The 27,125-nt window shown below is 40.2% G+C and overlaps 1 protein-coding gene across 9 annotated transcripts in view; it reads left to right on the forward strand.

The window, feature by feature from the left end:
- The window catches only part of elmo1 (engulfment and cell motility 1 (ced-12 homolog, C. elegans)), a 129,858-nt gene that overhangs the window by 94,454 nt on the left and 8,279 nt on the right, over nucleotides 1-27,125 (forward strand). For all 9 annotated transcript variants that reach the window (XM_079830273.1, XM_079830276.1, XM_079830274.1 and 6 more), the window contains 5 exons: nucleotides 5,063-5,199; nucleotides 19,597-19,760; nucleotides 20,721-20,833; nucleotides 26,192-26,299; nucleotides 26,409-26,491. In XM_079830273.1, coding sequence (XP_079686399.1) covers nucleotides 5,063-5,199; nucleotides 19,597-19,760; nucleotides 20,721-20,833; nucleotides 26,192-26,299; nucleotides 26,409-26,491 — 605 coding nt within the window. The remainder of the gene's footprint in view (nucleotides 1-5,062; nucleotides 5,200-19,596; nucleotides 19,761-20,720; nucleotides 20,834-26,191; nucleotides 26,300-26,408; nucleotides 26,492-27,125) is intronic.

A 27,125-nucleotide genomic window follows, 5' to 3' on the forward strand; every position in this document is an offset into this window, starting at 1 on the left:
CGAACGCCGGATCTGCGTCATATTCTCGCGCATGCGTCGTGGAGGCACACACGGAAGTCGAGAACAAGTTGGATAAAGGTGTTATTTTGATTTTTTTTTGCGCACAAAAACTATTGTCGTCGCATTGTATGATTATTGTAGAGCCACTGTGGTGAGATAGACTTTGTAACGACGTTTTAAGTGCCTTTCATGGATCTTGGAAGTGTCAATGTACTGAATGCCAATGGAGGCCTGTGTGAAGCCTTTCTCAGCCATCAGCTTTCAACTAAGATATCTTCATTTGTGTTCCGAATATGAACGGAGGTCTTACGGGTGTCCAACGACATGAGGGTGAGTAATTAATGACAGAATTTTCATTTTTGGGTGAACTAACCCTTTAAGGTTCAATAAACCTCGTATATGATAAAAGTCGTATATATCGTATATCAATAAAAGTCGTTTTAAAAACAAATTCAGGGTTTACAGGGTTAAAAGTAAGTACCAAGTCTTCAGAAGTCATTTGATGGTTTCTTTTTTAGCTTAACCAACGGATGGCTTTCCAGATTTTTTTAGACTTCATTTCGCTCTGGAGATGTCACAGGGTGTACTTTGTCTAATGGCAATGATTATTTGATTCTCTGTGTCTTGAAGAGTGTTCTCTCTGCATTGAAGAGTCAGGGTGGCATCTGTCACTGTGCATTCGTCAGTTCATCACAGCTCTTGCCTCGAAGATGACCTCTCGCAGCTGTCATCTCATCTTGACGTCTCATTGTTCTCTGTGTGATGTTTGAATATCATCCTTGGGGTTTTCAGCCTTGTACTTGCTAGTTTACTTTGTACGCTGTTTTCCTCCCCTAATATGCATCTGGTCTTCCATAATTATCTGTGGCAGAACATCAAGAAGTGAGATGGTCATGTCAGATTTGGACAGGCGCAGAGGTGGCCAAGTCCTACAATCCTGTGACCTTCTTGTTGATGCACAAGGATATGGACATATGGGTAAAATTCCTGGGCCGATTCCTAGTACGTGGGAAGATCGTATGTCTTCACGAAAGACCACCCAGACAAGTCTGTACTCTGGAGGATAAGGCTTCCTAGCTCAAATTGTGGAAGCTCTTAGTGTTGTCAAAGATGAGCCATTGTTCAATCATCAACTGCTCAGAGTTCAGTCTACCTCACACAACCTGTATGAAGTGGCCGCATATGTCCTCCACAGCGGTGTCTTATACAGAGTTCAGACCACATATCTTGTCCTTTTTGTTGGCTTGCCGTAGATGATTCACTTCTGCATATTGTTGCTCGTCATTTGCCTTGAGGGATCAGCAGATTGCCACACCATTACATCACTTATCTATAAACAATACACAAGTAGAATCATTATCATGAAGAGTTTGTTGCAGTTAGTCTTTACCCTTCACGTACTGTGGGGATTGATGTGATTATATTCAATGATAGGAAATAAAAGTACATTGATTCTAAAGCCAATTGTAAAATCATTTGGCAGGCCTATCGTGCACTGGCATCAAATGTTGAAGGATTCTATGAGAAAAGCTGGTACGATGCTGATTCATGGCAGGCTCATGGAGTGAGTACAGGAGGTTAGATGTGACTGCTGACGGATTAAGGTCATGCAACAGGTTTTAATGCTTGTCTGACAGCCCTTATGTTTAGCCAACTAACCAGTTGACATGTTGAATTGTAAGCTATTTACACTGCAGCTTTGCACTGTGCTGTGGTTGTTAGCCGGAGGGCATGAAGCTCATGTTAATACTCACACCAAGCACATAATATCTCCGCCTCCTCAGTTATGTGTCAGGCATGGGAAACTGACTAATATGATGTAATGATGTTATATGATGTAATCGTGCTTTTGAGTGTGGACATAATGGATACAAGGGAGGTCTATAATAGCTGCACAAACATTCCTATTGTTTGACAGGTGCAGGATCCCCTTAAGTATGTGTCTGAATTTTTTTGCTCATGGGACATTTTTGAGCCAATCACCTGGTTTGCAAATGCCATGTGACTAATCACTTTGAAGCTGCATTAAACTAAAAGTTAATAAAATATAATATTTATTATTCAAAGTATGGTATATATATTTCCCCCCAATTATCCCCTAGTGTACAACAGTGTATATTTGCAGAAAGTCTTTTGACATCTAGACAAATAGGAAAGGATTGTGTTAATCACACGGCTTTGAAGATAAAAGGTATTTGAGGATTCTTTAGTTACAATACGAGAGAACATCCTGGTTTAATGAGATTCCTCCATTCAGCGTGACTGCCAGCTAGAATTTTTGAGTTGCATCAGACTGTTAATACGGTCCAAACCTGTGAGCTCAGGGCTTAGGCGAGAGCCAAAGTGACTCTGACATTTCATTCCTCAGCAGGTGGGTGCTGATAGTGCTGCCCTCCCCTTCAGCACACCCTTGAACTCCTCCGACTTCTGAAGGAGAAGGATCTATTACATTGAATCAGTTGGAGTCATCCCAAAGGACCAGGCTCTGTGGCTTGGGCGGTCCGGTGGATTGAGCCTCAGATTGACCGGTCGGATGACGTCACTCTCAATGAATGCCCCATTGCACCTTCAGGCATCATTCATTATGCTGTGAAGTTTCAATTTTGACCAAGCCAATGCAATTACTGGCCCTCTGCAGGGGCTTTGGCAGGTTCTCTGAAGCTTCAATTCCCCTAAATGAGAATCTCAAATAGTGGCTCTCATTCAAAGCACCATTCCACTCGAGTAGTGTTTGTATTAAAGTGGCGTAGCTGACATACACATAGGTGCGTGACGCCTCAGGGCGAAAGCCTCAGTTTCATTTTCACCTTGACTGCTGCTGTTTATAAACACAATAATGGCACCTTCAGTTTTTATAGCGCTCACCCAGACTTTAATTTCCCACGCAGCCATTCTGATTTGATTCAGGCTTTTTTTTTTTTATAAAGCACTAATCTCACACGATAGATCATCACAGAGCTCTCCATCCATAATCCTGCTTTAGTAATATCCCGGGGTGAAATCTTTGAGGATCATTTATGAAGTGGTGAGATGAAGAGCAAGTCTCTCTCTTATCGTTCTTATGAGGGTAATCAGCCAACATCGCATCCATCTATATGCCATCTCGATGTTGCTGTTACGTAATATGTTATGTGCTTGTGTAAGAGGCTAGTTGGAGTCAAGAAATACCAGTCCAAAAAGCATTTTAATGAACTGGAAAGGAGAAAAGTTGAATTTATTGACTGTAAAATGAGACCCAGGTGCATTTACATTAATTTAGCAGACGCTTTTATTCAAAGTGACTTAGACACATAAGGTAAAAAAAAAGATAAGAAGTTCTGGAATTGCTTAGAAAAGTACAAAAGTATGGGATACCATGGCCTTGTCCACAGAAAATTCATCTTTTTCTCCGTTTTGTCCTTCCATCTACATTAAGATGGCGTTTTTGTCAACAAAGACGCTCAATCGTAAAAGACGCAAAATGTAACGCTCAATCAAGTGGATAATGTGGACTGTGAAAACTGAGGTATTTGAAAACGATGATGCATGTTTATTCATGTGACACATATTGTACCCATAGATATCTATGGTTCTACCGGCATTGTTGTGCCTGCTATTTACTTTCATAGTGTTGCTAAAGAGAAATGTTCCTTTGTACAGTCTTCATATTGCATTCCTGGAAAGATGATTGAAGATTTACTCATAATTGCTGTCAAACATAATGACAATTGCGTTTTAGACCATGCAAATTTGTGTGCAACACAGAGTGGTGGAATATTTCGCTAATAAAATTATTATTGTGCCAAAAAAATAGCTTGAGAACTTTATTCTTGTGAGCTTTGGTTATGTTTTACGCACGCGCAGTAAGGTGATTTGAGCATTTTCAGATGTTTCAATGTGGATGATCAACTTTTGGAAAACTCTTGAAGACTGTGGACAGGGAGGGTTTTGAGATAAAAGCGCTGTATTCAAATGTATCCTGATTAAAGTAGATATAAAGTAGATTTCTTTACAAGTAAGAAAGTTTTAAAAGTAAGTGCCTTAACATTTATAAGTCAAGTGTTCACAGAAGACGAACTTGGGATTCAGCTGTTCTGTTGGGAAGATCCTGACCTGAGACTGTAAAGGCGGTGACGAAAGCCAACTGTTGTCACCTCGCATCCCTGCTTGTGGGCTGCTTGAACACATCGCAAAGACTACTCCCAGCAGCCAAATAGCACATCATTCTGCGTCTACATGAGAGAAAATAAGTCTCCATAACAGCAGGTGGCAGTAGTCCGTATTCGTCTTTCAGAGAGGGAAATCGGAAATTGTACACAAAAAAGAGTGATCTCTCACCAACTAGTGACATCGGTGTGGAACACACTGCTAAACTAGGCCGTCAGATGCTCAACGACAGTTTTAAAACTCAGACCAGACCAAGAAACTAAGTAATGAAATCCAGAGAACACATTTTTGTGATTTTGAGGGGTCCCAAGACCACAAATAAAGTCACAAGATTAATGTAAACCAAATTAGTACAGTATGATGTCAGTCGTTTTTTGGGGGATTGGAAGAGGATCTTGAGAATCTTGAAGTTTTTTTTGAATTTCTGAATTAAGACCAGCGTCTGGCTGGCAGGGGAATGCAGTGAAAGAAAACACGGCTATAAAAAAGCATTTTTTAACCAACTGTTCACATTCATTTCAAATGTGTAGGTGTCCTGAGAGCCAAGCCCATGCTTCTCATGCTTGAGAATAATCGTCTGCTCTGCCAAGAGCCTCTTTCAGAGAGATGTGTCGTGATGTAGCACCATTCGTTCCTAGCCATATCTGATGCATCAATGCATGAGAAGCCCACGTGAGGGCTGAAGCTGGTTAAGAAAGCAGACACGTGAGCCTCCTTAAAAGCTCAAAATCCTTGTTGGAGAGTCCGAAGTTCTCTTGAGGCTCTAGTGCAGACCAACCTAAATATAGGGCATTGCTTTGTCATGCGATATGGATGTTGACGCTTTACCTGATAAATCAACTTTCCTCAGGTGGATTGCGGTGCAACATTTGACAATGAACAAAATGCTCACTTTGTCCCATTTGTTTGTTCACAGCCAGCGAGAACTGCCATGACTTCCACCCCATGTTTTTCACCCATGACCGTTCGTTTGAGGAGTTCTTCTGCATCTGTATCCAGCTACTCAACAAAACCTGGAAAGAGATGAGAGCCACTTCTGAGGACTTCAATAAGGTGAGAGCAGCCCTTTTGATTGAGACCCTACACCTGTGTCTGATTGTACATCAATCTCCCTCTTCCTCACGTTCTTCTGCTACGACTCGGCTTGCTTTTCCACTGCAGTTTTGTACCACTTCAAAGTGGGTGGGATAAAGATTATAGACTGATCTTTATAGTGCCACCCCCTCGTCTGCTGACTTACTGCGGTGGCTGTTGCTGACTATTTAAGGGTGTTTTCACACCTGAAAGTCCGCACCAAGGTCCGAACCAAAGTTCATGTTTTGAGATACGTTTTAAACATTCGGTTAGTTTTGGTTTGGTTTCACATTGCAATTATGCGAGCGCACTAAAGAACTTTACATGACACACACATCTATGTGGGCTGCATTTGGACATTGATTGGTTTGTAAACGGATGTGCGTCTGACGTCAGCGTCTTTGACAAGAATGAATGAATGAACGCATATCATTGCCACTATTGAACAGTGCGCATTACTTGACTATTTTCTTTTTGTTCCGTTTAAAAGTGAAAAAACATTTCAAGCTTTATATACACATATTTCTCATGTTTGTGAGACAAGTAGCTTGCTGAGTTTCGGTTTATTTGAGACGCACTCCAGTTCATTTGCAAAGCATGTGATCGCTCCCGCGATTATTGTCTGCTATAGGCTATTTGCTTCTTATTTATTAAAACCAGGCAATTATCTGATTAAACGTTGATTAAAATTTAGATACAATTTATACAAAATTAAATGCACATTAAAGAAAGGCTTTCTAAGCAAAATCATAAATTTCTTTCAAAATCATTTCTGACCTTCTGTATTCTGACATATTGCGCATCTTTTCACTTTTCATAATCAATGGAGCCTAGATGACATTTAAAAATAACATTATAATATTTAAACATAAACAGGAACTTCCTGTAAATGGTCTGAAAGTACGAACCATACAGAAAATGCTTTCACACTCGAAACGAACCAAACCTTTGTTCAGTTTGATCCAGACTGAGACTACCTCTTTTCGTCGGACCAAATTTCGTCTGTTTGGTCCGGACCGTGGTACGGGGGAGGTTTCACACCTGTAATTTTGATTCGGACCAAACTGAAAAGTCCGAAAATCCGGACGAAACAAGGTAGGTGTGAAAGCGCCCTAAATCTAGCGGGATTGGGGTCTCGTGTTGCAAATCCAATGATGCTGGTAGTGACGATTCTCTCTGACCAATCAGTGATCTGCAGTGTTTACATATCACATTTTAGTATCGGTACAGCTCGCTTGGAACCTCATTTGAGGTGGTACTAAAAAAAAGTACCAGGAACTAGGAAACGCCCCCCAAAAGTGAGCCGTATCATGCAGTGGAAAAGTGTAATTTCTCTTACTTGAGCTTTCTGTTGTTCTGTCATGTTCTCCTCACATTAGTAGTCAACCAATAAAGGTTTTTGATTGGCCGATGCTAGGGTTGTCATAATACCAAAATTTCAGCAGTCGAACAATATCAGCAAAATTTGGTATCAGTTACGGGACCATAGATAAATCTAGATCTAATCTATGCTATTCAACACAGCCCTTAAATTTGTTAGCAGTATTTCACGTTTAAAAAAAAAAAAATTATAATAATTTAATGACAATTAAATAACAATGGGATAAGGTTTTCTGTTTTTATTTTTTCCAAGTAATTATTCAAGACAATTGAAACTAATAAAAATGATAACTGAAAATCCATATAAAACTATTCACAAGAAATAAAATAAAGATACAAATGAGGTATCATGCATTTTCAGGTACCTAACAGGTATCTTGTCAGTATTATAGTTTAATTAATATGAACAACATAAGACACTCTACATTTAAATTCAAATTGCATGTGAACAGTTAAATGCACAATTATATTACAATTATTATTTACTCAAAATTAAAAAAAAGAAAATGGTTTATTCCATGTGCATTGGCAGGTATGTCGATTAGATTTAAAGTAGTTTATCGGCCAATCAAGCTCTTCATCAGATAATTGGTCTATCACTACTTCACATTACTTGGAATCGCAGGACTTTGTCATTTGCGGGGGGTGATGGTTGTCCCAAGCTCTTGGCAGAGGCAAAATAAAATTCTGGTAAAAGAGGCGGTTAAGATTTGCTAGTCTGTTGTTTGTGTAATTATGATAATCACACAGCAAACTTGTCCCTGAGTTGTAGCTAGGATAAAAGACCATCTTGTGTAAAGCTGTATATCTGAGCATAATTAAGATTCATGGACATGAAAACTCATTTTTAAAATATCTCCCTGGAGCATGTCTCCCTGGACACTATGATTAAATTCATGATTCTTTGTTTTCTTACATGAGCAGCACATCTGAGAAAATGTGCTTACTTTTGCCCCTCGTCTGTATTCCTGCCTTATTATAAATAGGCTTGCTGAATATAGAGATAAAACTGCTGTTTAATCTGGTGATCAGAACTCCCAATTCTTTCTTTCTGACAGTTGTCTGGCAGTGCATGGAATATAGTCTCTGTCCTAAACTTTTACTGGAGGGATGAAAAGTTTCTGTTGGCAGATTGATTTGTTTCAGGTTCTTTTGATGGTAGCGAGAAGGTTGAGGTGGTGAAATGCACTAATCAAAACTTTAGTCCTATCAAGCTGTTGTTTCATAGAATGACGTTTGCGTTAGTGGCCTGTGATTCTTGCCTGTGTTCCCTTCAATGGCAGTGGGAGTTAGTCGATCCTTTTTCTTTTCTGGGAAAAAATGTGTCTAACACCTAAGTCTCGACATCCCTGGGTTGTGTTTACTTGTCTTGTATAGACACAATCCTGATTGAACTGAAGAAGATTAGACCCACCTCTCCACCCACCTTTGTGGGAGCTTAATACAGACTTAGAGGAATAACTCTCAGCTTCATTGTTCAGATGACACCTTCTCAAGCAGACTTAACTTTGGCATTGTTTTAAAATTAAAGTATTATAGTGTATTAAAAGTTTAAGAGACAGTTGTTAATTACATGTTGGTCTTGTATCCCTCCAGAATAAATAAATAACTCTTTAAATCTTAAATAATGTAGAATACTCACTTCTAATAAAGTAGTAGACATTTTATAACACCTCGTTGCTCCAGGTTAATATGTTTCCAACACGTTATTTTTGTAAGGTTCAAAGGTAGGCAAAGCGTTTTCTTTTGTCTCCCTTGAGCTCATTGCATTCTTGTTGCGCCCTTAAATACATGGCTTTGCTGTGATATTTTAACTTTTTTATTTTTGTACTAAATTTGTATCATTATTATTAATTTTATTTATGAATTTTGTTTGAATAAAAAATAATTGTGAGGAATAATGTTCATTTACATTATGAAAATGTACATAATCATTATTTCACACTTAAAATATATTTATTTAAAAAAATACATTGACACCGATCAGGCATAACATTATGACGTGAATAACACTGATTATCTCTTCATAACGACACCTGTTAGTGGGTGGGATATATTATGAAAATGTTTTCCTCAAAGGAAAAATATGGGCAAGCGTAAGGATTTGAGCGAGTTTGACAAGGGCCAAATTGTGATGGCTAGACGACTGGGTCAGAGCATCTCCAAAACTGCTGCTCTTGTGGGGTGTTCCTGGTCTGCAGTGGTCAGTATCTATCAAAAGTGGTCCAAGAAAGGAACAGTGGGCAACCGGCGGCAGGGTCATGGGCGGCCAAGGCTCATTGATGCACGTGGGAAGCAAAGGCTGGCCCGTGTGGTCCGATCAAACAGACGAGCTACTTGTAGCTCAAATTGGCCGAAAGCGCCAACAGTGGGCAAGTGAGCATCAGAACTGGACCACGGAGCAATGGAAGAAGGTAGCCTGGTCTGATGAATCACGTTTTCGTTTACATCACGCGGATGGCCTGGTGCGTGTGCGTCGCTTACCTGGGGAACACATGGCACCAGGATGCATTATGGGAAGAAGGCAAGCCTTGCTTTGGGCAATGTTCTGCCATCCATGTGGATGTTACTTTGACACGTACCACCTACCTAAGCATTGTAACAGACCATGTACACCCTTTCCTGGAAACGGTATTCCTTGGTGGCTGTGGCATCTTTAAGCAGGATAATACACCCTGCCACAAAGCAAAAATGGTTCAGGAATGGTTTGAGGAGCATGAGTTTGAGGTGTTGACTTGGCCTCCAAATTCCCCAGATCTCAATCCAATCGTGCATCTGTGGGATGTGCTGAACAAACAAGTTAGATCCATGGATGCCCCACCTCACAACTTACAGGACTTAAAGGATCTGCTGCTAACATCTTGGTGCCAGATACCACAGCACACCTTCAGGGGTCTAGTGGAGTCCATGCCTCGACGGGTCAGGGCTGTTTTGGCAGCAAAAAGGGGGGACCCAACACAATATTAGGTCATAATGTTATGCCTGATCGGTGTATATAGCAATAATGTGTGAAATAGTGAGTAATAATGTACAGGGAAAATATAATGTAATATCATATATGTATGCAACTGCCTTGAGGCCATACTTTGTAGCATTAAAAGCACATTTTATATAAGAAATGTTCTTTTAATGCAAGCTAAATGTAGGTTCTGAATCTGTGGATGTTTTTGTGGCTTGTGAGAGCTGATGTCTTTTACTCTGTCCTCCATTTTGTGCTTTTGTCTTGGTGGGTCTAGTCAGACACGCGTTAAATGATTATGAGGCTTCACTGTCACTATACAGCATTGATAGACCTCCACCATTTTCGGATGACTGCACCTCACCATCCTCTGCCTCTTCTCTCACACACACACATGCACACACGCAACCATCTAATTTTTATACGCACATGCTATTTTTCTCCTCCCCCACTGTCTCTCTGTCTTCGTGATAGGCCTGTCACATCCTGTAAATATTGTCTGCCCATCTCTCTGTGTGTGTGTGTGTGTGTGTGTGTGTGAGGTGTGGAGACGAGAAGCAGGAGGCAGGTCTGCTCTCACCGATGCTCTTGGGTCTAAAAAAAAAAAAACTGACGGGCAATGGTTTGCCTGTTTCCATGGCAACCACATTCTAATTACTCCCCCTCCCGCTTCACGATAACATAGAACAGCTATTGTGTGCGTGTGTGTTTTGGTTCATAAACAGCTGTCTTCTCCACCCAATCAGCTCTGACGAAGACAGCTATGACACCTGACTTTAAAATGGCCACTTCGATGCATCCAAGCACAGTAGTAGTGATGTAGCTACTCTGTTTAAGCTATAGCACAACCCCCACCCCTCCCCCTTCCAATCTCTCCCTCTTCAGACGCCCTCCCTTGTATACAAACCACGTGATCCATATTACCGCAACTCCATTGGATGAAGTAGCTGTGGTGTCTGGCCAATCAGGCTTAAGCGCTGAAATGGACATAAACTGAGCTGCTTGGAGATGCTTTCAGACTTCAGAGTGCTGATGGGCATGAACGGCCAGACGAAAGCAACCTTTGGCTAAAGCTTGGTCTGTTTTCATCAGCAGCAGCACACACACACGCGCGCACACAAATAACCCAGGAACCATCTGCCACCCCTGTTTATTTTCCTTCTGGCAATCCGATCGTCCCTGCACCTGGTCAGGGTTCATCTCTGCTACGCTGGGTTGGACCAGCGTGGATCCGCGCTCCCAAACATGGAGGTGACAATGGCATGTGAGTACTGCTGAAGAGATGGCATGGAGGAAAAAAAACGGGTGTAGACTGAATGAAAAGGATGAAGGGTCATTTGCAATTTTGCCTGGATGCTGACGGGAAACGAGAGATAAAACAGGCGCACAGATGGAGCAGGCTTTGTGTGAAGCTGCTTGTAGTAATCAGGTTAGAGGCAGATTTCAGCTCGCGATTAAAGAGGAAGCGATCCAGAGCCAACGCTCCAACCTGCGCTCCTCCGTAGCCCAGCCCCTCCTTGGGTACTTGTTATGAATGAGCGCTTTAATGTGTCATTTCTCCATCACTCCTTTCTCCGTAGCACATTGACCTCTAGTCGCTCTCGTTGCTGTGTGGCTGTTCATTAAGTTTTAGCTATTTGTGCATGTATCCCACGTGTACATAGGCGTGTAGTGAGATCTGCACATTTTTTGTTACTCTTTGTACAGGCAAAGCTTGTATTGAGGTTAATCCCTTTTGTATACGGCCTTGCCTTTGTGAATTCTTTTTTTTTTTTCTCGGTTCAATGTTCACTGGATTGACCTTTTTTGGATGATCAAAAAGACAAAAAATCTCCCAGCACTTCTGAATTCTGTGATGGGCTGTCAGTTAGCTCCTAACGTTGATTGATTATGGTAATATCACAGGCAGCATTTTTATTTTTTTTTAGCATAAATCTGCAAGATCTCATAAAGTGAATGATGTCTTGAGGTGTTGTTTGGTCGTGCTCAGCATCCGCACCCAAGCCTCCGGTCCACAATTCCCTACTTCCCCTTGCAGAGCTTTTGTTTCTTCTTTCCCATCTTCACTCTTTCCTTTGTTCCTTCATTTCTTTCTTTTCTTCTTTCTTTCTTCCCTTTTCCCTTCCTGTATCCTTCATCATTCCATCTTTCCCGTCCTTTCCTTCTTCATTCCTTCCTTTCATACTTTCTTTCTTATTCCCTACTTCTTTTCTCCTTTCATTTCTTTTCCTTTCTTGCTGCCACCATTCGCTTCTTTCTCACTTTGTTTTGTCCTTTTCATTCTCGCACACAAAAGCAGTGCTTCTCTACAGTATAAGCGGAGTCTCCTGAGACCTTAAGTGACCTTAATGCATTGCATGCTTTCAGCATGCTTCATGCTGGCCCATGGAGAAACAGTTACTCCTGCCAGTGGAGTGGGTGTGTTGCTGGATCCTGAGAGAGTTGAGTGCCACCTGCTAGAGTACTCCATTTCGGGGTGCTTTTTTGAAATCCTGAGACGTTTCCTTGTCAGAGAGCACTTGCGTGTTTAGACCGTGTAACTGGTCCTACTTGACCCGCTCCAAGTGAGATTCAAACCGGGGTCTCCGGTGTGGGAGGTGGGTGCGTTAACAAGGATCCAGGGGTGTGAGGTTTACATGCACATCTCTTACTGGCCTACGTCCGTTACACTCACCCCCTAAACCTCCCATCCGGGTCACATGTAACCGCTCCAAGCGGGATTTGAACCGGGGTCTCCGGTGTGGGAAGCGGGCACACTAACAAGGACACTAAAGACGGCAGCTGCTAGCGTACCTCTTGAGGCCATGAGAGTGAGGTTTACATGCACAGCTCTTGCTGGCCTACGTCCGTTACATCTGTACTTGGCCATGTTTGCTCGAGTGTCTTTCTCTGTGTGGTCATCCTCTATACTCCAGCAACTATTGGAGGCTACACACTTATGGTACACCTTAAAACACTGACTATTCTGTGAGAGTGTACTTCTATTTGAAAAAGGCACCACGAGATGATCAGTTTCAGACAGAGGAAAGGGAGCACTCAAAGTAGCCTGACAGGTGTCATCACTCTACAGATGACTGCAGGTTGTATGGTCAATCCTGTGACATCAAAAGGTGCCAGGTCATTCGACTCAACACCCCCAGAAAGAATCCAGCAACCTGCTCCACAACTCACCAGGTTCTCCAATGTAACCCTGGCAAGGTCAGAGATTTATTGAAGAGAGTGGAAGAGATTCGATGGACCTTCCTGCTTTTTTTCCAGAGTGGGTGCAGAGCCTACCCATAGCATCCTATTGCATGCGAGACTACAGGTCTCTCTCTTGGCATCCATATGCATGCACAGGTGTTTTATCCTTGTCTACTCCACTTGTTATTCATAGGCTTACCCCCAGCATTAATGAAAAAATTACTTCAGACTGTACTGCATGTAAATTCATCACATGTCTTTGCGGTCAGTGTTTCCAGCAAATGATTTTTCCGTTAATGATATCTATTTGTTTTCTTTGAAGTAATACCCATTTCTTTGATGTGAATCATTATTAACTGTTATAAAAATCATTATGGGGGAGGAAACGGCATAATTACCGTGTCAATTGTGGAATGGATAAATGTCCCCTTTCTTTTTCATGCCTGATTACCCCATTGGGTCCACGGACCATAACAAGCAAAATGAATGCGAAGAGGGATGACATAGGCATGTGCAAGATATCTTCCCACCAGCCTGTACTGCAAATTAGTTGTTCCTTTCCAGTTCGGATTTGAAGTTTATTAAACACTATTTGAATGATTGACAAGTTGTAAATGATTATTGTAAACTGTTGCCGTTGTGTTGATGTGACTTCCTGGGCTAATTAAGGAGCTTTGTCTTTGGAGAACTATGCCAATACAAAGGTTTTGGGTTTGATCATAACACTGTGTCCTAACCAAATGTACCTAACATGCGATGAAAGGTATCTTTGCCGTGTTAATAAGTGTTTGTCCTAACCTGCCTCGACCCCTGTCATCAGAGGATTCTGTTTTAGAAACAAACTATGACAATGATTATCTCAGGTACTGATTATATACTTTATTTAAAGTTGAAAGGGTCTGTGTGAGTTTGAATATCATTTGGCGTGACCTTTTATAGCCATACTGAAAGCAACAATGGATAATTTACCTCAGATTTTTTGAATAAATCAATGTTAAAACTGTATTCCATGACCAAGATTGTATCAGTCTCTCAGTAAATATTTTAATGATGTTACAACATGATTTATAATGTATGGATTAGATTATGTACTATGTAGCAATTTCATTGAAAATGCAGTGCTCCCACGTGCTCTTCTAATTGGCTGTGATTTTTGATTGCTTTTGTAGTCATGTCATGTCTGGTGTAGACCGACAAATTGCTTGTCGCTGAAATTTTACTGCATCGTGTCTGGTTAGGACACAGTGTAAAGTTTTACTAAGACTGTAGCGGTTGTCGATGTTCGCTTTAGCATTACATGCAGAATGTTTTCACATGGCAGTTCCTGTGTTTTATTAGTCATACAAAATGTCAGGATCATGAATAAAGATAATCCTTTTCTAAGCTTTGTTTACAGCAAAGCTTCTCATAAACGTACATGTGATTTATCTTCCTAAATCAATAAAAAAGTCTACTGATGTAACTGAATAACGGCTTTTGCATAATTACAGGTAGGGAAAAAAATATGACTTTTAATAATGTGCTGGTATGTAAAACAGAAAGGCCTACCTGTGAATTTATGATGGATAGCTGCGCAAAGTTGTAATTAAAATTAGACAGGAGCGATAAATCTTGCCTGCCCTGATTGGAGGCACAACAGTGCTTTTGATTGGCTGTCTGGATAAGGGAAGTAAGCAAACTGCCATAGCTACAAAAAAAAGGTGCTGGTAAACCAATGAGTGGACCACTAAAGTTACTAGAAGTAATGTGCTTTTCAAGGGTCATATATGGAATAACACCATCCAATGTCACGGTGGTTTTTGCGTTTTAAATTGTTGGTTTGTGGATAGTCCAGACAGACGTACATTTAAAAGTTTTACCTTTAACAAACACATATCACTTTCTGGATTGGTTTCTCATAGTTTGTGTGTGTGTGTTGGTGGTTGTTTTTTCACATTTGAATGCGCATTAGTTGCAGTGCACTGCTTAAGATCTGACTATAAAAAGACAGGAAAACCTAATGCACATGTTTTACTATTTGTCTTACTGATGCATTTAATAGCCTAGTTAACTACATTTGGTTTGTTTCTCATTAACATTTGGCTTGTGTATCATAGCCATTTGTTTGAAATTGGTTTGGACCCCAAAGGATAATTTTTTTCTGGATTTAATCATCCAGAAAATCCATTTGTTATCTTTTTTTCAGTTGTTTAGCAGCCCGTTTATCAGATATAAAAATGTATGAAGGAGATATGAATATATTTTACAGCTCTTGTCTGTAAGGGCCCTAAAATCTGGATTTGTTTTCTTCTGTTTCCTCAGTATAATCCAAGACGGCAGTATACGAAAGCTGCTTGTGTTTTCTGCTGTTTTATATTATATTACTTTGTGTCATAGCACAACTCTCTCCGTGGCCTTTAATGGCACTGGCATCATCCCACAAGCCCACTCACTTTCCAAAGATGATTCAGAAACACTTTAATATTAAGATTAATCCCTAATTTGTTGTGCCTAAGGGAAGCAATAGATTTGTTCAATGGCATTATAGCTTTGACATTCAAATGTATTAAATAATGCAGGCGCCTTAGAGAGTATAATAATAGCTCTGATGTATTAAAATATATAGTCCAATGCAGAATAACAGCCTTGGTCTTAAGAGCGCTTTCAATTTTTGAACTCACAAGCGCACAAACATGCACAAATACACACACTTTCATTCTTCTGTATGTCACTCTGTATTATCTGCAGGCTGACACACAGTGGGCGAGTGTGTTCTGTGCATTTAGATGCTCGAGAGAGGAGAGGCGAGAGAAAGACAATAAGCATGGCAGGGCAGTTGAAGACTCGCACACTTCTTGCTGAGGCTGTGACACACTTGCGTGCATTTGTCTAAAAAAAAAAAAAAGGTCCATTTCCGCTTTATTCATAAATATCATCGCCCACCACATCAACAGCTGAAATTCCACTGTTCCCCCATATCACCTCGTCCTCACAAATAAAAGGTCTGCTTCTATTTCAGCCATCACGACTTGATTTAAAGAGGCTGATAAAAGGAATTGAGAGAGCGCTTTGGATTAATTAATTTTGAACCGTGAAAAATCTGCAAATGTGCTCTGAAAATTGCTTCCCCCGCCATAAGGGATTGTTTCAAGTGGAGATGTTTGCTTCTTCGTCCCCCTCCTGCAGCTGTCAAAACCCCCTCCCCTTTAAACCTTACTGTGCTGTTTGAATAGAGATGTATTGGTTTATTCCTCCAGCAATCACTCCTCTCATTCTTCAAGCACGGACATATCAGCCTAGTGATTTGGGAGGGGGCCTTGACCTTGGCCCAATCTTATCACTAATTAAACTTCATCTAATCCTGCTGTGCGAGCCAGCGGCACCTGCTTCTCTGGGTGACTGGGAGGGGATGCATGCGCGAATAGCTACTGGACTCGTTTCCAGCTTCCCAACTCATGCGTTGCTGTGCTCCCCAGCTAATCACAGCATATGATCTGTAGCCTAAGGCTCGGTGCATACACCAACCCTCTGTTTGCGATTTCGAGCTGTGCATTATTGAAACATCACTAGGAAAGCTGTGGCTCTATTGTAGCTGGCCGTTTCTGTATCTGAGGATAAAGGAAAGCTGTCGTCTTGTGCTGCATATGGGTGAATTCTTGTCATAGTCCATTGCTGGCTGTCGCTTCTGTTTATTTGCATTTGAATCTTCAACTGTAATCCCCAAGATGCTTTTCATGGCCGTGTGCTTGGCTGGCCTCCACTTGAAGAGTTTCTTCTGAGCAACTTCATAATACGTGCTCTTCAGTCGGTGGTGGAACCAATACCTGTGAGAACAAAGCCTCGAAACTGGTCTGCTCTAGACATCACGTTTTACTTCATCACGGTCCTCTTCCAACACACTTGGTTACAGGGATAGTTCACCCAAAAATGAAAATTCTGTCATAATTTACTCACCCTCAAGTTGTTCCAAACCTGTATGAGTTTCTTTGTTCTGCTGAACACAAAAGAAGATATTTTGAAGAATGTTTGTAACCAAGCAGATAGAGCAACCATTGACTACCATAGTATTTTTTTCCCTACTATGGTAGTCAATGGTTGCTCTATCTGCTTGGTTTCCAACATTAAAAATATCTTCTTTTGTGTTCAGCAGAACTAAGAAACTCATACAGGTTTGGAACAACTTGAGGGTGAGTAAATGATGACAGAATTTGAATTTTTGGGTGAACTATCCCTTTAAAGTTTGTTTATCTTCTTTGTCTTCTTTAATTACTGAGATCATTGTATTTTGGTCTTGTTCCCTTATCTCAACTTCTATAATAACCCCCATACTTAAAAAACCAGGAGCAGATCCAACTAATTGGACAATTTTCATCCTATTTTTAACTTAGTTTATTTCTAAAATATTAGAAAAGAGTGTATCAGCACAGGTCTCGCACTAACTTTTAGACAACAATTTGTTTAAAAAAATAAAAATAAATCTGGCTTCCGTCCACTTCATAGCATGGAAACCGCTCTTGTCAAAGTTACTAACTATCTGCTTATGGCAGTGCATTCTGGTCAGCTGGCTTTACGTATTTTGCTCGATCTGAGCGTGGCCTTTGATACAATCTCACATAACATCCTCCTAGACAGGCTGGTCTCCCTTGGAGTTATGGGCACCTGTCTGTCTTGGTTTAGATCGTATTTTTCTGGTTGCACTTAGTTCGTACAACTACATTTTTGATCTAAGCCATTGCAAGTTACCACTAGTGTTCCCCAAGGCTCAGTCTTGGGCCCTATTTTATTTATTAATTATTTACTGCCCCTTGGACATATTTTTAGGAAGTACGATATTAATTTCCACTGCTATGCTGATGGACACCCAGCTTTACCTTTCTTTCATGCCTACTTCTGTCTTTCCTCCACTTTCTCTGTCCAGCTGCTTAGCTGAAATAACTGGTTTTCATCAAATTTCCTTAAACTCAATAGTGGTAAAACTGAAACTCTCCTGGTAGGTACACAATCTACTCTGGTGAAATCTGATAGCTTCTCTGTGACCTATTGATTAGTCCATAGTTTTTCCATCCACACAGGTTAAAAGTCTGGGTGTCATCCTTGATAGCGCCCTATATTTGAAGCTCACGTTCTTAATAAAATTATTCCTTCTGCGTATTTTCATTTATGAAACATAAACTGTCTTTGTCCTTTTCTGACAAACAACACCACTGCTATATAGATTATTGCAGCTCTCTTCTCTTTGGTCTTCCTTCTAAATTTATACATATACTGCAGCTGGTACAGAATTCAGCTGCATTAATTATTTCTGAGAACCCTCCCATAGAGCACACTTCTCCTTTTCTTCAACACTTGCACTGGCTTCTGGTAAAATATTGAATTGATTTAAAAAATCTTGCTCCTTACCTACAAGACTCTTAATAATCTAGCTCCTTCATATCTTTCTGCTCCTCTTCAAATTTATATTCCTGCCTATACCCTCAGATCCTCTTCATCAATCTTTTTGCTCTTACCAAACATTCGCCTGAACAGAATGGGGTCTAGGGCTTTTAGTCATTTGTGGAACTCCCTTCCCCTGGACATTTGTAACAGCGACTGTCTTCACACTATGATTGCACACGTATTATTGAGCAATATCAGTGTCTAATGTATATTACAGTATGCTTTGTCAATTGTTGTTATATTGATGTTTTTTGGAAGATTTGTAAGGTGTGTTGCGAAAGCATCCTATAAATAAAATGTATTATTATTACACAAAAAATTTGTATAATACGTTTTATTTATAGGATCATACCCTGTAGTCATTAGATCTGCCCCGAATTGAGTACTTGATAAGGACTTGTAGTCTTGTAGTTTGTGTTCGAGCACATCTGTGATATCCCATTTATCATTTTATAAATCAGAAGGGTTTGGCTGAACTGTGCTGAGATTCAGAGAAAACTGGATTTCATTTTGATTGATCAGTTTTCACGCTCAAATCTCTGGAGCCATTCAGTTCCATTGTTGGCAGTTACTGTGTTTCGCCTTTTGTAGGACAGTAATTAAAGAAGCATTAGGGAGTCTCATTTAAGATGCATGTACAGTAGTATCTTGGGTAGGTATTAACTGATCTTTGTTCAAGGATATATTGTATCGACAGTGTTAGAAGTTTCTCATTTGGAGCTTAATCAGTTTGTGAATGCCTGTTCAGGCGTTTGCCAGTTATGTGATTTTTGCACACTATGTTGAAGATGATTTGGTAAGAAAGGGTTTGCTAATAACGTACACGCTGTGTGTGTGGTTCAGGTTTACCCAGCAAAATATCCCAACAAAGATGACACTATCCGAAATCCCATTGTGGGGACATTTTTTGGTCCCAATGAGGAAAACCGCTCATAAATCATACTTTGATGTTTGTTTGTTTTTTTAAACCTAAAATGGAAGAAAGTTTTCTATGATGGGTAGGTTTAGGGTTAGAGTTAGGGGATATAATATACAGTTTATAGAATATACAATACAATGTGTAGTATAACAATAATTATGTCTATGGAATCTCTCCATAAACCATGAAAACCCAACATTTTCCTTGTTGTCCAACTTTCACTCTTTTCCTTGTCTATTCAGAAACCTTTTGTCTGGGAATGTATGTAGACACTGAGCATGTACACTAACTACCTGTCAACATCTACAAAACCAATTTCAGGCATGCAAGCATAAGGTCCTTAGTTATACTGACCTTGTGCTATCATAGTCGTGAACAGTTTCGGTCAACGGTCTGATCTTTTGTCTTTGTTTGACTCAAAAGCTTAACTAAAGTAAAAGCAAGATATAAGAATGAGACGTTTTGTCTTCCTGAATGCATAAAATGATGTACTAAATGATGAAATCTGTATGTGCTATAGGTGATGCAGGTGGTGAAGGAACAGATCACTCGTGCTCTCACGATCAAGCCTAACTCTCTGGATCAGTTTAAAAGTCGTCTGCAAAATCTGAGCTACACTGAGATCCTCAAATTGCGCCAGTCCGAAAGGATGAACCAGGAGGATTTCCAATCCCGGCCCATCCTGTGAGTCACTGGAAACTGTTCAATTATCTGAAGCACTAATTTCCCACAATCAGACTCAGCCAGTTTCGGTCCTTGTGTACTGCACCTGTGTCCCACTCATGATTGAAAACAAGCCTTTAAATGGTTCATAACTAATTAAACTAAGAGGAGACTCCATTAAATAAATTACCCACTGCATTACAGTAGTGTCATTTGAGCTGGAATGTACAATCGCAGAGAACATTCTATAACATCAACATGCAATATAACAGTGATGGAAATGTCCGTGTTGAACTTTCAGAGCTAGTTTGAACTGAAATGCTGGAAATATCGCTCATCATTTCATGTTATATCAGTGTGAAATATGTAACACGGTTCAGCCTGTTCACTATAACACAAGGCATATCAATTTGTCAGCTTGGCTTTTGACAGTATCCACAAGGTTCCCACATTTTTGAACAGTGTTTTATTCCATTAGCTTTCCCTATTTTTTTGTATTATCTTTTATTTTTTACAGTAGTAAACATGGTTACTATGGTATTAACTAGGTTGTTGTAGCTAAATTAAATAATTAATAAATTACTATTCATTAAAAAAGCCCACTTACATGATTTTGAGGAGGGTTACTTTGTAATCCCTGACAAAATTAAACTATCAGACACAGATAAGCAATTCATTGCCACACAATGTGATCAAAATATTGTTTTCTGGTAAATTACTCCGGGCATTGGTTAAATGACATTAGAGAAGTATTTAAATGGCTAATTAATATTGCAAAATTATCAGCCTTAGATCTAAAGCAGCTAAACAAGTATTAGCAAACAACAAGATAAAAGGAAGTTTGCCTGGCTCTCCCTGACTTGTGGTACAAAGAAATGTTTAAAACACCATGTCTGTATGTGACGATGATGTTTTTGACTCTTTCTTTGTGTAAAGTGGTGGATCAGTACTTTAAACTGTGTTTGTCTGATGTTTCTCCAGGGAGCTTAGGGAGAAAATCCAGCCAGAGATCATGGAGTTGATCAAACAGCAACGCCTCAATCGCCTGTGTGAGGGCACCTGCTTCAGGAAGATCAGCAGCCGAAGGAGACAGGGTAAGAAAAACACCTTTTCTTTATTCCATAAAGATTCCAAATAGTTTTTGGCTCCAAAGACTCAAACACCATAAAGCAACACAGTGGCACAAACAAAAAACGATAAAAGCTGCCTCTTTCTTGTTCATCCAAGTTTCTGTCCTAACCAGCAGCTATGAACAACACTACATTTTGTCTGTTGCTTGATTCTGTTTTTTGCATTTCCCGCCCACACAGAAAATTCATTGAGCAACAATCCCCCCACCTCATATTATCCATTAAACATTGGCAAGCCTGAGAGAGATTGCTTGTGGTAGTAGAGAAACATAGGATATTGCATGACAAATCCCTCAAGGTTCCCTAAGGAGAACCATAAAAATTATGCCGTTTGCTGAAGCAGCACCGAAATGAATGAAAATACATGTGTTCTTAGCATGCAAACACCGTATCCGTGTCTCTGCGGTGTAACTCAGCCTTATCTCCTTCAGTTTCCCCTTACAATTTGCATTTCACTGTAATTGTGTCTGGTTAGTACACAGTGTAAGCTTTTTCACCCCTAAAATGAATGTACTTTCAGCTGAAATGTCTTAAATTAGTTCACTAGCTTTCTTGTGCTCATCTTAAGTGTGTGAACAGATTCTTTTAATGGGGTTACTCCATTCTGCCTTTTATTGGTAACCTCGACTGGGCTGCTTCTCATTCAAAAGCAGAACTTTGGAATTACAGGAATTTACTGAGACACTCATTGGTCACAATTGGTAATGTTAGAATGTCTCACACGATCATTTTTATCCAACTATTTTACATAAACACTCTGAAATGTATACGCCGAGTGAATAATATATTTATGAGTGCTATTATTAAACCGACAGCATGATTTAGCAAGTGTGAAAAATAGCCTTGTCCGTTGCTGAGAGAGCGGAAGTATGGAGCCAATTTCAAACAAGCGCTGAGTAGTGGGAGTGATAAAGCTTACGGCGCAGATTGGAGAGTTGAAGGATCGTCAAATGTAATATCGCTTTTTACGCGGGCTGGCTGAAGAGGAGGGCTGTCTGCTGAGCTCAGAGGGAGGCTTTATCAGTTAGCCTGGATAATTTAACACTCTTCACACTTCTACAGGATTAGATCATTCGGAGACGTGACACCTTGTCTGTCTCTTTCTATGCATCTGTCTGCCTGCCTCTCTCTTATTCCTTTCTTCCTTTCTCTGTCTCTTAGGGTCCCCACTTACCCACTAGATCTCTCATTCTTACTTTTTCTAAAGTAATTCCAAACTTCGCTGCACCTAGAGGCAGAAAACAACATTCTGTGATCAAATACGATCAACTTGTTAAAGGATTAGTTCACTTTAAAAGGAAAATTACTCACCCTCAAGCCATTAATAAATATCCTGATGTTTCCAAGCTTTATAATGGTAGTGATGCACGAGTTTGAAGCTCAAAAAAGTGCATCCATCCATCATAAACGTTCTCCACACGGCTCCGAGGGGGTTAATAAAGGCATTTTAAAGCGAATCGATGGGTTTTTGTAAGCCATATTTAAAACTTTATAAAGTGTAATGCCTCTCGCAGTTTAAAATGCTTGCGCTACGTCCTACATCATGCGTCGCGTCACTTACTCTTTTTTCGTAAGTTGAATACGGAAAGTGGTCTGGCAGAAGCTAGATATGGATATTTTTCTTACACAATCGCATTGCTTCGCTTCAGAAGGCCTTTATTAACCCCCCAGAGCTGTGTGGAGTACATTTATGATGGATGGATGCACTTTTTTGAGCCCTGTTCACTGCCATTTCTAAAGCTGGGAAACATCAGGATATTTATTAAAGGGGTGGTAAAACACATTCTTTGATTGTAAAACATAAGGCTTGATTGTGTTTGTGGGGTGCACTGTAACATGTGTTCATTATTCGTTTTTAAAAAAAATTCATTATTTTCATATATTTTACCTTTATTCTACACTGCTCTGTCCCTCCTTGTTAAAACGGTCTGATGGTTTCCGGGTTCTACGAAGCCGGTCCCTCAAAAATACGCAATGGGCTCAGAGTGGTTAGCTGGCCCAGTGTGTTGTGATTCGCTAACCGCCTAGTGCACGTTTGTCGGAAACGTCACGCCCCTTACCTTTACCGGTAGACTGTGCTTTGGTAGTATTAGAAACAATGGCGTCAATAAAACCATACCAATTTGAGCCCGAATCGGACCCAGACAATTTTAGTGAAGATGATCGAGCAGAACCTGTTCAGTCCTCAAAGGGATTTTTTGAGTAAAGACTGCGGATCTATAGTGATCGCTACTGAATGGCACTGTTACTTTTGTATTTTTAGAACGATTATAGCCAAATATCTGTCGCAAGAACTATTAACCCAAAACGAGCACAAAAAGTTGGCTTTACTATAGTATCCAAATCAAACACAGAACCATGTTTAGCATGCCTGTAAATAAACAAGCATGTAGATAAACAATACGTAAAAGCTCTAATCAACAAATAATTTACACTAATTCCAAGTTCGCTGTTGAGATTTTAAAAAAGTTTGTAACGTTAGGTGTTTGTCGGATAACGTTAAGTATGAATGAGCATTTAACAAACTGGTTTGCAGAGCCAAGCAGCGTTGTCATCTGTGTACTTCCTTGCTACAAAGTACAAATAACAATACGAACTATTACAGGAAAACGCATCGACAAAAAATAAATCAGCAGCTTCTGTTTTTAAATCCATCTTTCAGGACAAGCCGTTGTGCGAATCCTGCATTGAACTCGCGAAGATTGTGGAAGATTTGGGTAATAATTATGAGGGACCGAGTTAAAAATAAATTAACCATTGATCCCTAACTCCCCCGTCCCTAGGACGGCTGAACAAAGTGGACCTGCAATCCGGATGAAAATAACAGCCATTGCGGCAGCAACAAATAAGCAATAAAAATGGTCTCGCCCCCCTTATTTAATATTCTCGGAGGAGGGGTTTATGTAAATATTGGGGCTGGTGATGTCAGAGACCCTGGAGGAATGTCTGTAGTCCCTACCGGCCGTTTGCTGTAGTCCTTAGAAATTGATTTCTTTAAAAGCAAATATCTCCCTTTGCTTTAAACTTTGAACGTTGTAACTTTGCAGATGTTGTTTATGCTCAAACAGCAACAATACACACTAGCTAAAGTTAGAAAAGTGAAATCGTGTTTTACCACCCCTTTAATATAACTCAGATTGTGTTCATCAGAAAGAGGAAAGTCATATACACCTAGGATGTCTTGAGGGTGAGTAAATCATGGAGTAATAAGTGAACTAATCCTTTAACAAGCTCCACAGCGCCACCCAGTGCATTTAGTAATAACTGTGAGATTTAGTTTGCGTGCTTAGGATTTCACTGCATTTACGGCCAGCAAAAATTTTATTTTAATTTTTTGAATAATAATTACAGTATATTTGACTAATCATGCACACCCCTAGTTTGCCTTAATGCAACAAAGTTGAACACAGTTCAGCTTTATGCAGAAAAATTAAATGGTGAGAAACAGAATTGAAATCAGGTCAAATCCAGGGTGGGAATGTTTGAATGTTTTCCAAAGTATTCCAGTCAAGCTGCATTCCTGGGAACTCAAAATTTGGTTATTTTCACTTCCACTGAAAACAAGTGGAATGGCACTTGATCGATCTGTCCCAACATATTTTCAAGTAGGATGTAGGAGAATTCCAAGTTCCAAGGTGTCCGGAACGCAGGATTGGACACAGCAGTAAAGGAGGAATTCCTATTAGTAACCAATAGTTCAGTGACTATAGCATTGAATATCTACCTTTGCACATGTCCACGTTTGTGGTATTTGGCAGTACATCAAGTTTTTCATTATAGACATAGATAGATCCTTACTATATTTCATTTATTATTGTTATAGTAAACTTTGTGATGACGTCATTTACTTGTCATTTAAGTCTGAATCACATTGAATGTATTTGCGCCATTTCAATAGCTTGCTCCATGACATTCACGTATGTTCTACTTCCTAATACTATCTTTAGAATGAGGTTCCCCACAGGAGGCACTGACCACATGAAGCCACCAAAATTCAGATACATTTAATCCCAAGATAACCCAATGTCAGACCATTGCTTTTGTCCACGAACAACTAACCTTTTCAGCAAGCTTTTAAGGACTGCTCTTAAACGACAGAATGAAGTGCACCTGTGGATTTTCCCTGTGACAGGTGCTACATTTGACATTTGTATTCCCTATTGTTCCCCCATAGCAGAGCCCTATTCTCATGGTGGACAAAATGAGCTGTGCAGTTTCAACCTAGAATCTTAAGTATTGCAGAAGTTGCCTGAGGCTGAGCTTTCCGGATAATGTTAAAATTGAATTCTTCTTTGCCTTTAATTCACTGAAACATTTTAGATTTTTGTTCTTTTTTAGACAGCAAACAATCCTGCATCCAGAATCTAGCTCCAACCCTTGTTACAAATCCTGAACCAGCTAATCTTCAGAATTACAGGTTTAGATGTGGAGCATATTGAGTTAAACTCTGAGTGATTTGAATGAAATGTTTTTGCTCTGACCCTGTTTCCTGGTTACAGTAGGCGTTTGTTCACTTTAGATTTCCATGCACTGGATTGCACATTTGATAGATGTTGACTGGGTTGCAGTGTCATCTTAAGGTTAAGGAGATCTTATGTTCTTAGTCCCAGATGTAGGTTTAAGTGCATCCATGATGCTCGAGGAAAGGGCACTACAGCACTAGCATTCATCAGGCTTGTCTTAAATAAAAATCACTTCTTTCTTCATCCACGTCGCTCCCTCTGTCTCATGGCTTGTGTATGTCATCAATTAGAATAGAAATTCAGGAAAGCCATGTACAAAGGAAGCCCCCTTTTCATCATGCACTTGGTATCTCAGAATGGGCTCACAAATGGCTGTTAGCTGCAATATCCATTGTACATTCGTAGTGGTGGATAAACAGCCCATTGAGCTTGTTTGTAGCTATAGAAAGATTACGATGATCAAGCTGTTTCCAGCACACTCCTGATCTCTTTGGGTGTGTATGCAGCCTGTGAAGTGCCACCCTGCAGGACACTTTCATCCCACAATGTTTTTTAATTTGCCAAACTGCTATTCCCAGCTATTAGGATTTGGATTCAGGCACCAGGGTTGAGTGCCAACCATGGCCTTCTATGCTAAATGTGAGCAGTCCTGGCAGTGATCACTTTTGTCTGCTTTTTGTGTGGCACAGGAAGCATTGAGAAGTGATTTTTGGGGGGGGGGGGGGGGGGGTGTTGCCTGTCACGGCTTTACCCAATCTGCAAATAAAAGCCAAAGAATATTAAGCATTGTACTAGATTGAAAGACAACTTGTTAGCATTACACTGTGGAAGACTGACCTACTGCTCTGCTTCTTTACAGACAAGTTCTGGTACTGTCGATTGTCGCCCAATCATAAAGTTCTCCACTATGGGGATTTGGAGGAGAGCCCTCAGGGAGAGGTACCCCATGATTCTCTACAGGAAAAGCGTGAGTACAGCCTGCATTCTGATCATGGTGTAGTAACTTCAGTCTATAAAGATGGGATTTAAGATGGCCACACCCTGTCTTATTAATTATTCTTTGTTCCCTGTGGCAGTTCCTGTGGCTGACATCAAAGCTGTTGTCACTGGTAAAGACTGTCCACACATGAAGGAAAAGGGAGCTCTGAAGCAGAACAAGGTGAGCAAAAATGCTCTTGAATATCAAAAGATCAAATTTTCCTTTGATGCAGTGGTGTGTGGCTTGGTGACAAAGGATGCATTAGTTATGCCTTGTAGCTTTGTGAGTAATGATACATCAGCTCACTTCAGTTTCAAATTCACCCTTTCTTCTTCCCACAGAACAAACAAAGCAGACAATGTCAAATTTATGCCACAACTGTAAAAAAACGACTCCCTGTTGACCAAATTAATTAAATTTGAAGACAGGATATCAAGTATAGCTGGAACTTTCTGGCACAGCCTGATGACACTGACTGTAAAATAACAATGTGTATCAATGTACTTTCTTTAAATCTGCAGTCCGTTACTTTTTGCGCACTAGCAGTTAATAAAAATAACTGCATGCGTCTTGCAGAAGAACATTGCAGCCGGAGCTACTTCTCTCTGTTTATGTCTATGGCGAGTCACGCAGGGACTGTGCTCCTCCGCAGCGGTTCCTAGCAGACCGGTCTGAAATAGTCCCAATATAACACTTATTATAAGGTTACCGTAATGATTCAGGGTAAGACAAAAACACGGGTTGGAAAATGGAGTCATGTTGTAAATTCTCGTTATATAATTTTTGTAAATCTTGAACACAAAAAAGTTACGGA

The sequence above is a fragment of the Gobio gobio genome, assembly GCF_949357685.1.
Source record: "Gobio gobio genome assembly, chromosome: 11".
Taxonomy (NCBI): Eukaryota; Metazoa; Chordata; class Actinopteri; order Cypriniformes; family Gobionidae; genus Gobio; species Gobio gobio.